Here is a 14,120-nt window from a genome sequence, read left to right as displayed (position 1 = left end):
TTATACAGACAGGTAATAATCAACATAATCACAAGGACACAATATGGCTCTGCTAAAAACACTCACTCTTACACGCACCAAAGTTATATTTATCTAATATTTAACTCCCTCCACCCCCGCATACAATCCCTTTTAGAAGCCCCTCTTCTCTAATTCAACAACGTTGGACGAAATGACATTAAGAGAACGGAATTTACAATTAAAAGGCTGTTCAACGTGTGTTGCAACTTGATCCGGAATCCTAGCTTTATCTGTTATCTGTAAACGTTCCCTAAATCTACTAATTTAGGGATAATCCACTGACATCCTTTAATACACATGTTAATTTGAATCAGATGTACTGATAATATCCGCAATATAAAAGTCCGTCACGAACGGTCTATTATGCTGCAACTCTACAGCTCTGCTAGCCTTGGCGCTAACTTCCGGAGAACGATTGAGAGGCTCCACGATCCGCCATTGCTGTAAAAAAGTGGTCCATTGGAGTGAACGGAGATGACGTAACTCTCAGTCTATACGGCGCTGGCCTGACTGATAGCGCTACTGCTTGGAAGGTCACTTACACTCTCCATTTTATCATGAGTGGTCTCCACTAGACTCACACAAACACACTGTTCAAACAATGCATTTATCCAGATCATGTACAGAGGTGCATGATCTGGATAAATGCATTGTTTGAACAGTTTGTAATACACATTTTATCAAGCCGTCTTTATTTGACCAGGTTTACAAAAGTATTGTAACAGCTAAAAGCCAACAGTCCACACACATTTCTTTCGTTAAAGTCAGCAATATGACCTGGTTAAAGCTGAATTTATAGCATATTATCACCCTATAAAGTTGCTGCAACTGCCCAAATACAATTCCAACAGACACATGGCAACATAAGATTGGGTATATATCTTGTAGTCTAATCACTTATTTTGCTAAATGTTTCACTAGTTATTTTAAGTTCAGTGATCGGCAGCTATGGTGTGCTCCATGGGAAATTTGAATATTTGTGTGCCCAGACATTTTGACTGGAACCGGCCCTGGAAGTTGGATTTTAGACTTGGAAAGTCAGGAGAATTTGTTCAAACTCGACCTCAAATTCCAAAATGGCTGTGCATAAATCAACTAAGGAATAACTGTAATCATTCATAAACACAATACTGTACACAGTGTTTGTATGTGCAAAAATACTTCTTATTTCATCGACTTATTACTGAGGTTATTATTAAGTTATTTATTATTAAGGAGATCAACACAGGGATGAAATCATTTCCGGCGCCGCGTATCAACTTACCATGAAAATGGTGTGTGTGTGTGCGTGTGTGTGTGTGTGTGTGTGTGTGTGTGTGTGTGTGTGTGTGTGTGTGTGTGTGTGTGTGTGTGTGTGTGTGTGTGTGTGTGTGTGTGTGTGTGTGTGTGTGTGTGTGTGTGTGTGTGAGAGTTTGAATGACAGTGTTTGATGCTATCGGTCTACAGACATTGCTCATTTCTGACAACCACAGCGCTTCACAGCTAAAATGCAGGCCCAGGCTCGTGAGGCATCTCTGTTCTGCCATATGTCTCACTGTCTCACTGTGTGTGAATGTGTTGGTGTTAATGTTAAACATAATGGCGATGATGACAACTCTAGCACTGTAGGATGCCAAACATATCTTCGAGAACTAAATAGAGGTGTAACATTTGTTCAACTTCCTACACAAGTTATACATTTAAAGGTCCTGCATACCCATGTAAGTGTTTTCAATTCATCTCACTGATTGCACCTCAAGTTATGTTTAAACTGCAGATTTTACAAAACTCTTTGGAACAATAAGAATAATAGTAGGGTCAGTCGTCCAGTCAGGAGAGTAAGGGAGATGTCAATTAAGCCTAGCTTGAACACACCAAAACAGGTCAATTTGAAAAGTGTAGTCGAGAGAACAAAAGGTTCAAAAAATACAGTTATGTTATGTGTTTTTTTCACTGAAGTTTGTTACAATGGTAACGTAGAGTGTTAAGAGTGAAGTCGTTCAACTGTTCTTTCTTCAGTTTTAGCTGTGAAAACAAAAGTGCAAGTTGTTTGTCTCTATTTTGGCAGAACTTCTAGAGACATCTCTTCAAAGCATGGAAAACAAAGTAGTCTGCCTTGGCCTGGTTCGCCCAGACAGAAGCTCAGTTTGCACTTTGGGAGATCACTGCAGATGCCACAAAAACTATTACATGGTGTCGACCCTCTAGAGCAGCTTTGAGAGTGGTGAGCTTAGTCACAAACCCTCAGGCTGACAGTCACTGGCTGACACTAAGCAGGCTGGCCAGCTCTTCTCTGTACAAGGACTCGACAGCAAGACATCTGAAATCATGGACAGTATGCTGGATGCCTGGATCTCATGGAAGAGCACACCAATGCCTCCTTAGGCCATTCTGGTGGATTCAGATTCTAGTGGACAGGACCAGGCAATGGCAGGTCGTCCCGCTGTCTTCTATACTACCACCAAGGAAGCAAGGCTGATTATAGAGACTGGGGGCACCTGACCTTTGCTCCGACAGGGGTCAATAGTTCACGTCCAATTTATTGAACACAGTCACAGAGAGCCTAGGAGGTAAAGTCCACTGTCTTCCACCCACAGGCTAACAGGCCATAAGATATGTTTCATAGCTCCATGAAGTCTGCTCTTTGCGCCAGTCTCCATTGGGGTATAGAGGCTTGGATTAAATGTAATCATACTTCTTTAGTCTTCTCTAGTTGCCCACTATTTAAACCTTGTGTTTACGTCCAAGACATATCAACTCTTGCAGGAATATCTGCTCTTCTACCCCAGTTGAGTGTGTAACCTAAGAATGACAGTTTGCTGCCACTGAAGCATCCAAATGTTATCAGACATTTCAATGTGTGATTAATGAACACACACACACTTCTTATCACAATGCTCTGCTGCAGTGGCTGAAGTAAGTCACTTCCAGTTTAGGAAAAGTGTTCCATGCTTGCTTTCATGCATGCACACCCGCACAAAGCTGCCCTATGTTTGGTTTGTTTAATCTGAGCGCACAAATGTAATCCAGAAGGGCAATATAACTGCATGCAAAATTAATTAAAAAAAATTCTAGTTTAGATTTTTACGAGGACAAAATGTTTGGCAGTAGCTTGTGCAAATCCTTTATGATTATTCCGAAGATTTAGAAATGAGAGAGAGAGAACAGAAGTGTGTATGGGTGTCATATGTATCCATGTGTTCTGTGTGGTAGTAGAGTTCAGGGGGGTGGGAGTTTGTGTGTGGTCGTGCATGTATTTGCATTTCACAGAGCACAGTCAGCTGCTAGGGGTGGGGTGTCAGCTCTATTTTTAGCTTTCCCAAAGGATCATGGGACTGAAGACAGAGAAAGACACCAGCTACAAAAATACAAATTATGACACTGCTTTTACTGACATGTCCTGGGACATATATAAAAAATATCTCTGCGTAAAATCCAACTCTGACATCAAATATCAAATGAGATAACATACAAATGGTGTCAAAGCACAACTGTGTCATCGGAAATATATTACAATCAGAACAAAATATATACTTTACACCAATAAATTGGAAAAAAAATGTATACTTTTATTTAACCTCAAATACATATTTTTAAGTTAACTATAATACCTTTATGCCACTATCTCAATAATGTGTACAATTATGTATGTGCCTTATCATCAATTAGTATTGCTGTCCTTTGTGGGTCTGGGTTACAGGCCATTGAGTTTGCTTGTTCCAACACCAAAGGCCCATTTTGTCCAGGTAATCTCCCAAAATAGATAAAGAATCAGTGCTGGACTTAAGAAAAAGTGATGACACTTCACCCACAAGTGACTTCACTTGTAAAGGATTGTATGATTCATTATTTAAAACTGTTTCCTATTCCCCTAAACTCATATACCAGAAGTGATGCGAAGGCTTTTCACTGCAATGGATTGCATTCAATAACCTGATATCATCATGATGTGACTTGATTTTATTATTTCCTGTTATGACTGGAGTAGTCATCCTGGAGTTTCCCTGTTAAAGACCACACCATCAGCACAGCACAGAATATGAGCTATCTATGTGTTGCCTGACAACCCCACACACAAGGGCAATATCTGACCTATAACCGAGAAAATTGCTCTTAAATTAGCATCCAGATCTCTGCACGGCTGGAAACACAGACACACAAAGTCTGAGAATACCAACAGTACATAGCAGTCGTAATCAGCCATGCCAATTTGCTATTTTGGGAATGCTGCATAATGTTCTATATAAATATCAGCAGGCCTTTCCACAGCATTTTATTTGAAAAAGCAAATGTATTAAATTGGATTATACAGTAGACATTTCCTATTCCTACTTCCGATTCTTTAAAGAATGAAAGAATTACTCAGTCAGATATCATTTTCACTCATTAAGTTGATCTTGAAGCCCACTCCTCCCGCTCCTTTTACAATCACTGCCAATGATCTCGCCTGGAGTATATGTCTCAAAACAACATTAATAAAAACATTATTGTGAAAGGTCAATTTATCCCTACATTTTTACTTTGCTCATTCCCCACGTCCCAAGGGTGGGGTATTTGGGGTAAGGGTTCGGAGCGCTGTGACCTGTGGAATGCTCACGCAGTCTGGAGCCAATCAGTGTGGATGACATGATGGTAAAAATGGCATGATGGGAAATGATTGAGGATCCTCTTTTATTCATAGCACACGGGAAACTAAAATATATAACAACAATCTGTGTTTTAATAACATGGACAACATTACATAAACACCCCTATATTATTCTGTGTTAGGGAGGATAAACACTAAGTTGTGCAGACTTACTGTATCTCAGATCTGGCAGCTGCAGAATGTGATAATAGCGGCAGTCTTACAGCGATAGGAAGAGAAAGCAGATGTGAAAAATTGTGAAAATCCTATGATGTTTTAATATGATTTAAATAGTGTGTATAGGGGAAGGGTGTTCAGCTGGTTTCATCCATCATAAACACTGAATGCAAGTTGCCCGGTAACCAACCAAACATGCATACACACATGCCAATGAGTTGAGCTGTCGCACAAGAGTGACACAAGGACGAACAGATGAGAGTAAAGGAGAGAGGAACGCAGAGGTGTGTGTGTTTGCTCATTGGTGATTGCATGCAAGCCTGAAACATGGAAACTGGAACATGTTTTTAATAGACATGTTTTAAGAGCAAATGTGTTCCAGTTCTATTTTAGATTTGGTCATAGGAGGGATATGATATCAAATGCCAGTAGCAACACAATGTGCCTGAGACCAGCAGCGGCATCAGATCAAACCGTATCATTCATGACTCATGCTTGATAGAGAAGCCCCTTCCTCTTTATCCCAGTCCAGCTGCCCTATAGACCTATGTGAGTAACATGAGAACTGCCCCCTGAGAGGACAATGCACACTTAACATTCAGCCCAGGTTAACTCATAGAAGATTAAGTGATCATGACCCCCAGATATTATCAGACATTTATTGCGTTCTATGGTATTCCAAGGATAGGATTACTTTGGGAATATCAGAACCAAAGCCAACAGTCTTTTATTGGTCAGTACATCTGTTAGTTTGCTTAGATTAAAAAGTAAGAGCTTTGCTGACACAGAGCCGTTTTTTCTTTTAAATTGAATACAAATATGTTCAAGTTCAGATCTATTTCTATTTGAATTAGTATTACTTTTCAGTCCTTTTATTCAACATGTTTTTGTGCTCTAAATGTTGCATAATAATTATTCACCTGTATTCACAGCTCTTTGCTTCCATGAAATGCTAAATGCTCAGAAGGCAGAACAAATAACTTGATTTATATGACTAGACTATTATTCTGTGCAACCTGGAATAACTTGATGGGCATGAAAAGTGTGTACATGGTAGCCTATTCAATTGGGCATGAGACTGAGAACAATGCAATATCAACCGAAGTGTATTGTGGCCAGGTTTCAGGGCTTTACACTCAATATCAAAGTACTATATTTACTGCAGCGAAGACATTTGAATTACAGTATTTTATCAAGGGATATACACTAAGTTAGAGCATAACTATGTAATTTGTATTTTTGTATTATTTGTTTGTATTATTTTCTTTTTACCTAGAGTGAATCCGTGGTGTCCTGTTTTTCAAGTTCACTTGCTGCTTTAACTCCTGAATTACCCCACTGGGATACATAAAGGTCCATTTGATCTTATCTTATCTTAGTTCAGTTCGATTTTTGTCTGTGTTTTAATGAACACAAGAGGGAGCAAGAGGACAACTAGGACTGCTGTGACACCATTTCCTCAGTGGAAATATGGCTCTCTTTTCCTTATTTAGCGCAATTCCAATCAGAATGAATCAATTAAGGTACAATGAAGTATTGCTCCTTCAATAAGATAATTCTTTGGTGCAAGATCGCAAGACAAGTTGTACAAAGACGATAGCTATGATTTTAGGAGCAAATAGTTTAGTGAATAGTCTAAGTTATCCCACTTGACATGACCCTGGAACTGTCTAGTTAATGAGATTACACACTTCAAATGTTCTTTTAGATTAAATGGTATGTTATGGTACATTTTCCACACATTGGAAATGTGCACCAATGTGCACTGCAGTCTCACCTGTGCTGAACATGTGTGGGGCCTCATCATGGACCTTTGGGATAGCTGCTGTTAGCAGCCCTCCTTCCACTATTATTGTGGGGAAAGCTAATTTAAAAATGAAAAGAAAGCTATTGTTCGTCAACAAACAAACGTAACGTTTAAATGTCAGGTATATAGGAAAACAATATAGGCTATCTTAGACACATCTTAAAGACTATAACAGCTATCAAAAATAATTGAATTTAAGCCTCAAAGTAGCATTAGCTTAATAAGATATGACACTTGGGGGGAATGGACCTACCTGTGCATGACGTCAAGCTGCATACCCCAAGTTTTGTGTGCATGTGTGCACGTTTATCAATAATGAATGAATGACGTGTATGTGAACTATAGACTAAACAACCATCTCTCTGAGGATCCTTGATGACGCAGCTGCAGGTCGATGCCACTGTCAGAGCTTCTTCAGATTCTACGTTATTTCCGCAGTCGTGCGGTCGATATGCTACTACGCTGTGGGTCCTCCTTCCCATCCTCACGCCCCTCCTTTTCACTGGGAAGAATTCTTTTTTTTTTCAACCATTCAAAAAATAGTTTTCCGTCACATTCGCTATTGGGGTGCAATGTGAGCAGTCGACAAAATGATGGGGATTTAAAAAGTGGGGACCAAAGCTAAAGGGACTCCGCATCTTTCTCTCTGCATCACCTCCGCTGCTGGGAGGCTTCAGAGGATCATGCAACACCTCAAACCATGGCGAGCTCTGCTCCTTCTAACCGTGCTGTGCCACCCCGGAACCTCCGATAGATACGGTAAGACGATGGAGATGCAGATAATGGCACGGTCCTTTTCAGAAAATCCCTGTCATGTTCCTATAATATCCCCACAGGTGCATCATGGTGTTTTTAAGTAATGACATCACGGTGGTCTCATAGGCTACTACTCTAGGATACTTTATCCCCTGTGGCATTGCTCTAAGTGTCCTGTAATATTTATGTAGATACATTTAGAGATAGCTGTCTTTCGTGTATTTAAACTAAAATGAAGTGAATGATTTACCAAAGAGTCGTTGGCTATGTGTGTAAATGGGGAGTCTGATAATATGATTAAACTGAGGAGGATGAGAGATCAAGGATGCAAAGAGTGTAAGGGAGGACAAAACTGATTCCAGTAAATGTTCTTTTTTTTCTTTACAGCCTTGGAACATTTTAGAAAATAATGATCAATGTCATGCCATCATCTCGTGCTTTTATTACTTTTCAAAAAGTAGATGGAGAATTAGGTTTAAAACACAAAATAATCAAAAAAATCTATCCGTCACTTTTTTTCTCTCTCATCAATCACTGAAGACAGTTTAAAAGGGGCAGTTTCAGCTTGCCTGATTCATATTGATTATGCTTAAGAAAGAGTATAATTTCATTATTTTTCTTTTCTTGTAGATTGATGCAATACACTGGAATAATGTATTATTGATACATTGATGCAACAAGTGGATTGTTTCAGCAGCTAAACAGTACTGCTTTCTGACTGTCTCGTAGGTATAGGGGAATATTTGTGAAATATTGTGTGATTTCAGTGAGAATTTCTGACTTTTAGAAAGACCAAATATTAGTTTCTCTCCCGCATGTTTTCTCTGGCAAAAACAAGTGAGGAGTTTTTTTTGTATTCCACATACTTTCCACATTGTGCTTTTATCCTATATACATTTGAGGAATACATTGTATTTTTTATTAATTTGTCTTTAATTTTTAGTATTAATATCTTTCATCCAAATGTGGTGCATTCAACACTGTGTAGTGATTGCACTTATAATAGAGTTCCAAGGCAGCTAACGGGAATATCAAGGGTACCATAATGTATGCAATTAATCAAAACATAGCTTTCAATCCATAAAAACAGGCTTGAACATACAATAATGGTGCAATACTGGACCCTCTGTGCTGTTTGCCATTATAAATCATACCTCATTGATTGATTGAAAATCTAAGAAATGACAATGGTTTATTTTTTCCAAGCTAACAATAAACAATGGAGAGCTCAATGGGAAGCCATTCTGCAAGGGCCTGAGATGTCAGCACCATGGAGAGAAACCAGCAGTCACTGTTGCTTCCCTCTTTCTCCACTCATCCAACGCCTCCTTGCTTCCACTTCTGCTCTTTCACACAAGCATCCATCCATCTGTTCATCTAATTAGCCATCCATCCATACAACCGATCGTCCGTCCCCACACACGCAGTAGGAGGTTTCTGTTAGAGCTGACATTTTCTTAAGGGCGGATGTCCTGTTGCTATGAAAAACACTGTATACTCAGTATATGTCAGTCTTCCACTGAAATATTCTTACAAACTTAGGAGATCAATTGGATCATTTTTTAACAGGATAGGGTTCACATTTCTTTATTTTATTGAATAAAAAGAATTATTTAATGTAGCAACCTTCATGTTACTATTTTATCAAAATTGCAATTAGAAAAATCAGCGGGTTCAGTACACTAAATGAGAGCAATAAATGGAAACTAATTGTAATACCCAAAAAATAACAACAAGTAATAGGTTGAAAAATGTTTCCCATTGGTTTAGGCTCAAAGATTGTTGGTTGTCTTTTTTGAGGAATTCTAGAAAACTTAAACTAGCGAAAATGACTTTCCACCATTAGTCATTAAATATAGCCTCATGAATTGAAAGTGAAGACCTTGACAAGGCATCAAAGAAACACAATACTCACTTGTACTGTGTGTGAAAAGTGTGTATTTGCATGTGTGTGTTTCTATTCAAAGAAAGTACAGGTGAGTCACTCTTTTTAGAGGATAGAGGTTGAGGTTTCTGTTTGTGTTAACCAGCTTCTCATCTGCCAATTTTTGCATTTAATGGGATAATGAATTGGGATACATCTGTAATTTCCTCCATACACTTAGATTTCTTACTATTTATTGGAGTATTGGAAAATAAAGGTGATTTTCCCAAGAAGTTAGACGTGACGTTAAAAGGAGTAAACAGAGACAGAATAAGCCACGCATATTCTGCTGTATTACGCTCCTATCTATCGTCAGCCACCTGCTCCTTCCCACACTGCTGAACCCTCCAAGGTGTTACTCACCACCCTAAAATGAAAATGTGTGAAACAGCTAAAAATAAAAAGCACAGTAAGTATGAAACTACTACTGACAACACGGTTCAATTACAATCCTAATCAGCATAACGATATAGCCCAAAACTAATCGTGCCCCTATTTCAAATGAGTCTGTGAATGTTTTATCTTCATGCTTATTAAATATATTTGTAAAACCACTGATGGCTGTTCAACCTGTGGATGTATGTGGATGTTTTCTGTGCAGGACCAACATTTGTATTTCAATTTTTGCCCAATGTTAAAGGATTATTACAGGGGCTTTTAAAATGTCCTTATGAAGTCTCCATAAGTGAAGTGTCTTTGAAATCTGACATTGCTGTGTTCTCATTTCAACCTCTTAAATATGAGGTAAAGCTGTGGTTGCCATGGATATCGCTTTGAGAGATTTTGACTCTGAGTACCTATTAGCTCTCTCTTTGTCATTCTACCTTAGGTTGCCTGTTTGAGAGGAAACTGTGCACGAGGGACCAGTTCTGCTCTGATGGTGAGTGATACACACACACACACACACACACACACACACACACACACACNATTGATATATTTAGAGGGAGGGGATCTAAAGGAATGCTTCAAAACTCAGAGGATTACTGAAACTACCATGAATTTAAGAAAATGGTAGAAATTAATCTAATCTGAGTTTTGAAGCATTCCTTTAGATCCCCTCCCTCTAAATATATCAATAAACATTAGAAAGTGATGCTCCTGACTACCATACAAGTTTAAGAAGATAATATTGGTTTTAAAGAATTCAAAGCTATAAACAGCAACAGGCTCTTTAACCAAGGCACTGTTAGCCTAACATGTAAACTAGTTGTTCACACTAATCCTAATATTATCACTTAATATTAGCAAATTCTATTTTATTTTTAAAAACATATTGATGTAAATACATACACATATCGATTTGTTTTATAAATATTGCAAATCAAAACCTTTATTCACTAACAATTACCAAAAATCGTAGTTCTATCTCCTTTTTATCAATGCATTCACATTGCCTGCCATGAACTTCCGGGGAACGATCCTCGTCTGCATGAACCACGTGACGATAACCGTTTTTGGACTTCCGCTGTCGTAACTCTTCTATCTATACGGCGCTTAGTCAGGCTATTCTGCTCCTTATGTAACCAAGGGTAAACACATAACACGATTGTAGCTCCAAAACTACTGGCAGGGTAACAATTCAAAACATATCAAATATAAAGCATTAAGACACTTCTAAGGTGATTCATTTTTATGGGATGTAAATGACTACATTAAGAAAGTTTAAGCTTTGAAAAGTAGCTTGGATTAAGATGTCATTTAAAAAAAAAAACAGTTGTTTATTAAAAAGATGTATGTGCTTTCATGATCCAGATTCTGTATTACCGTTACAGCTTCAAACTGAATTACGGTAAGTATTCCTTGCCTATTTCAAAAATGCAAAGCTATTTTAAACTGACTTAAAATTAGATGTGATCTATTTAAGTATATCGACATATAGACTGTCGCTCCCCTGTAGATAATATGCCCACAGGATATGGTATTCAGATAGTGTTTGTGAAAGAAATATACACACACTACACCACACACCCACACATACACTGAAGGCCACCGCCCTTCCCAACTGTTGAAACCAGAACCCTTCAACAGCTGAGTTGAGGGCTCGCAACAGGCAGATGGGGGGAGGAATGAGAGGAGGCGCTGGAGAAAAGATGAGTGGCTGTAGAGAGGGGGAGGAGATATGGAGGAAAAGCCTGTAAAAGAACGGATGATCAAATGGATTTACAAAAAGATAAATATAATGTTTCCCTTAAAATGTGGTTATGTATACAATTTAATTTGTCATATCTAAATAAATAGGTTATGATTTATTATTCTACACATTTCATAGGCAACATGAATGACCAAAAATAATGAGTCATATTAGTAAAAGTGCTTTCTGTTCACAGTGATAAGGACTTAATTAAACTAAAGTCGCACTAAAGCAGGGATATTTCATTTTATTGTTTAAAAAAGTTCCTATATATTCTCTATAAACAAAAACAACATTACAGTGTTGCTCATTTATAGTTTGCAAATGATGAAAGTAGTAAATGAGAGTAACCTGGGGTAACATTTTTACTTTCTATGTTGTCGTTGAATTCAATGGACATCTCCAAGATGTTTTCCCAATCTTAAGCCATATCCAGAACCGATCTATGGTGAACGTTGGCTTGGGACCTTGATCAATTCCGGCAGTGATCAATTAACACAATCGGGTCTAAGTACAGTGTAGGAGGAAGTGGAAGAACAGACAGGGGAATGGTGACAGAGGGTGGACGGGCAGGAGGGGTTGGGGTATGAGTGGGTGTGGTATATCTACAAATAGCTGCGCTCAGTGTCTGACATTTCTTCACTAAAGCTCTCTCACAGTTGCCCAGTGGGACAGTTGGTTCTCAGCACCACAAGCGGCTCCATCAAAACCTCAAGACAACCCAACAGTCAACCAGCCATGAGCAAGTCCTACTCCTCTTCGGCCCAGTCGGCCTCCTCGTACCGTCGCACCTTCGGCTCTGGCGTAGGGGCCACCCCAATGCAATCCTCTTTCTCCTCTTCCGGAGGAGCTGGCGGTCGCCGCTCTGCTGCAAGCCACCAGTCTTCCCGAGTCTATGAGGTGAAGACCACCGGTGTTCCCTCCTTCTCCGGCTACAGGGTGTCCTCTGGTGCTGGGGGATCTGGGTACGGCTCCTCTTCATCCATGCGCGCCTATTCTGGTGAGAAACTGGACTTCAACCTGGCCGATGCCATGAACCAGGACTTCCTGAGCACAAGGACCAATGAGAAGGCCGAGCTTCAGCACCTCAATGACCGCTTCGCCAGCTACATCGAGAAGGTGCGTTTCCTGGAGCAGCAAAATGCAGTGCTGACGGTGGAGATTGAGCAGCTCAAGGGCCGCGAGGGGCCCGGCCGGGTAGCTGAGATGTTTGAGGAGGAGATGAGGGAGCTGAGGAGGCAAATAGAGACCATCACCAACCAGAGGGCCCGCGTGGAGGTGGACAGAGACAACCTGGCTGATGACCTGCAGAAACTGAAGCTCAGGTAGGCCAGTGGATGGTTTAATGTGAACCAATGGATGCGCCTTTAAAGGGTGGGAATACATAATGAAAAATAGTTGAATGACTCACATGATGCTGATGTGGTTCACAGAAGAGTAAGTAGTGGTTGATAGGAACTGATCCAGACAAATAATGAACAACTGAATAGTTTAGAAAGGGTCTTTGGTCACTTGTGACTTTTTCTACAGCTGTATTCATCAGACGTTTCCAACCTTTTGACGCTTTAAAGTAAAGCAATTTCTGCTTCCTTACCTTTGTCATTGGCTTGATATGTCTTTGAGTTGTGAGCAGTTTAACCAAAGAGATATAAAACTGGAGAAAAGTCTTCGAACAAGCTCAAGTTAAACTTAAAATATTTGTAGCAGAATTAATGTACAATGACCTTTCAAGTTTTTCTTGTGACACCTCGGGTGGTCTCGACCTCCAGGTTGGCAACAGCTTGTTCACTAGTCTATCCCCAAAACAGAATGCCTCGTTGCTGGATGCTTTTTAGGAAGAGAAATTGTGCTAAATGAAAAGCAGGCGAAATAAGAAAGTGTTTCCCAAATAAATACAATAAAATAAGTAAATTCCAAGCATGTGACTGGGGCAAGTTGCACTTCAATGAGTATTGTAGTCCACACGCTTTGAACAACGTCATTTTTTTATTTGCTGACAAGAGACATGGCAGAGTAAAATGAAGAGAGAGAGAGAGAGACGGAGAGAGAGAGTGTGAGAGAGAGAGAGAGAGAGAGAGATAGGCCCATAGGAATTAAGTTGAGGCAGTCAGGCAGACAGACAGACAGCCAATAAACAGAGTTCGTTATTTAAATTTGATGAAAATAATCATTACATAAATCCTAAAGACAGTTTTATATGTGTTTATTTGTGTTTATGTGTGTGTGGATGTGTGTGTGGGTGAGTGTACATTTCTGACAGAAAGTGTGAGAAAGAGAGAGTGAGTTTAAATGTGGATGTATCTCTGATTGGGCTATTTGCAGCTACTAGGTCAGCCTTCTGAATTTTGTATTTCTGTCACTGCGACAGCGAGCTTATATGTAAGTGTATACAGAAACACAAACATACACACACACACACACACACACACACACACACACACACACACACACACACACACACACACACACACACACACACACACACACACACACACACACACACACACACACACACACACACACACACACACACACACACATCCACTCACACACACACACACACACACACACACACACACACACACACACACACACACACACACACACACACACACACACACACACACACACACACACACACACACACACACACACACACACACACACACACACACACACACACACACACACACAC

General features: G+C 39.7%; 1 protein-coding gene and 1 long non-coding RNA gene across 2 annotated transcripts in view; one reads left to right on the top strand and one right to left on the bottom strand.

The window, feature by feature from the left end:
- Positions 1-425: 425 nt before the first annotated feature.
- On the bottom strand, positions 426-6,951 carry LOC104966923 (uncharacterized). The gene is made up of 4 exons (XR_800697.1): positions 6,865-6,951; positions 6,582-6,668; positions 4,802-4,846; positions 426-462 (listed from the first exon to the last, which is right to left on the bottom strand). It is a non-coding gene; the product is annotated as an uncharacterized lncRNA (long non-coding RNA).
- Positions 6,952-12,063: 5,112 nt separating this feature from the next.
- The window catches only part of desma (desmin a), a 7,803-nt gene continuing 5,746 nt past the window's right edge, over positions 12,064-14,120 (top strand). The window contains exon 1 of the mRNA XM_010796271.1: positions 12,064-12,750. Coding sequence (XP_010794573.1) covers positions 12,164-12,750 — 587 coding nt within the window. The 5' untranslated portion in view covers positions 12,064-12,163. The remainder of the gene's footprint in view (positions 12,751-14,120) is intronic.

This window comes from Notothenia coriiceps, unplaced genomic scaffold, assembly GCF_000735185.1.
Source record: "Notothenia coriiceps isolate Sejong01 unplaced genomic scaffold, NC01 NC01_scaffold00037250, whole genome shotgun sequence".
NCBI lineage: Eukaryota > Metazoa > Chordata > Actinopteri > Perciformes > Nototheniidae > Notothenia > Notothenia coriiceps.
The sequence above is the reverse complement of the archived record's forward strand: the minus strand, read 5'-3'. Positions and strand labels throughout refer to the sequence as shown.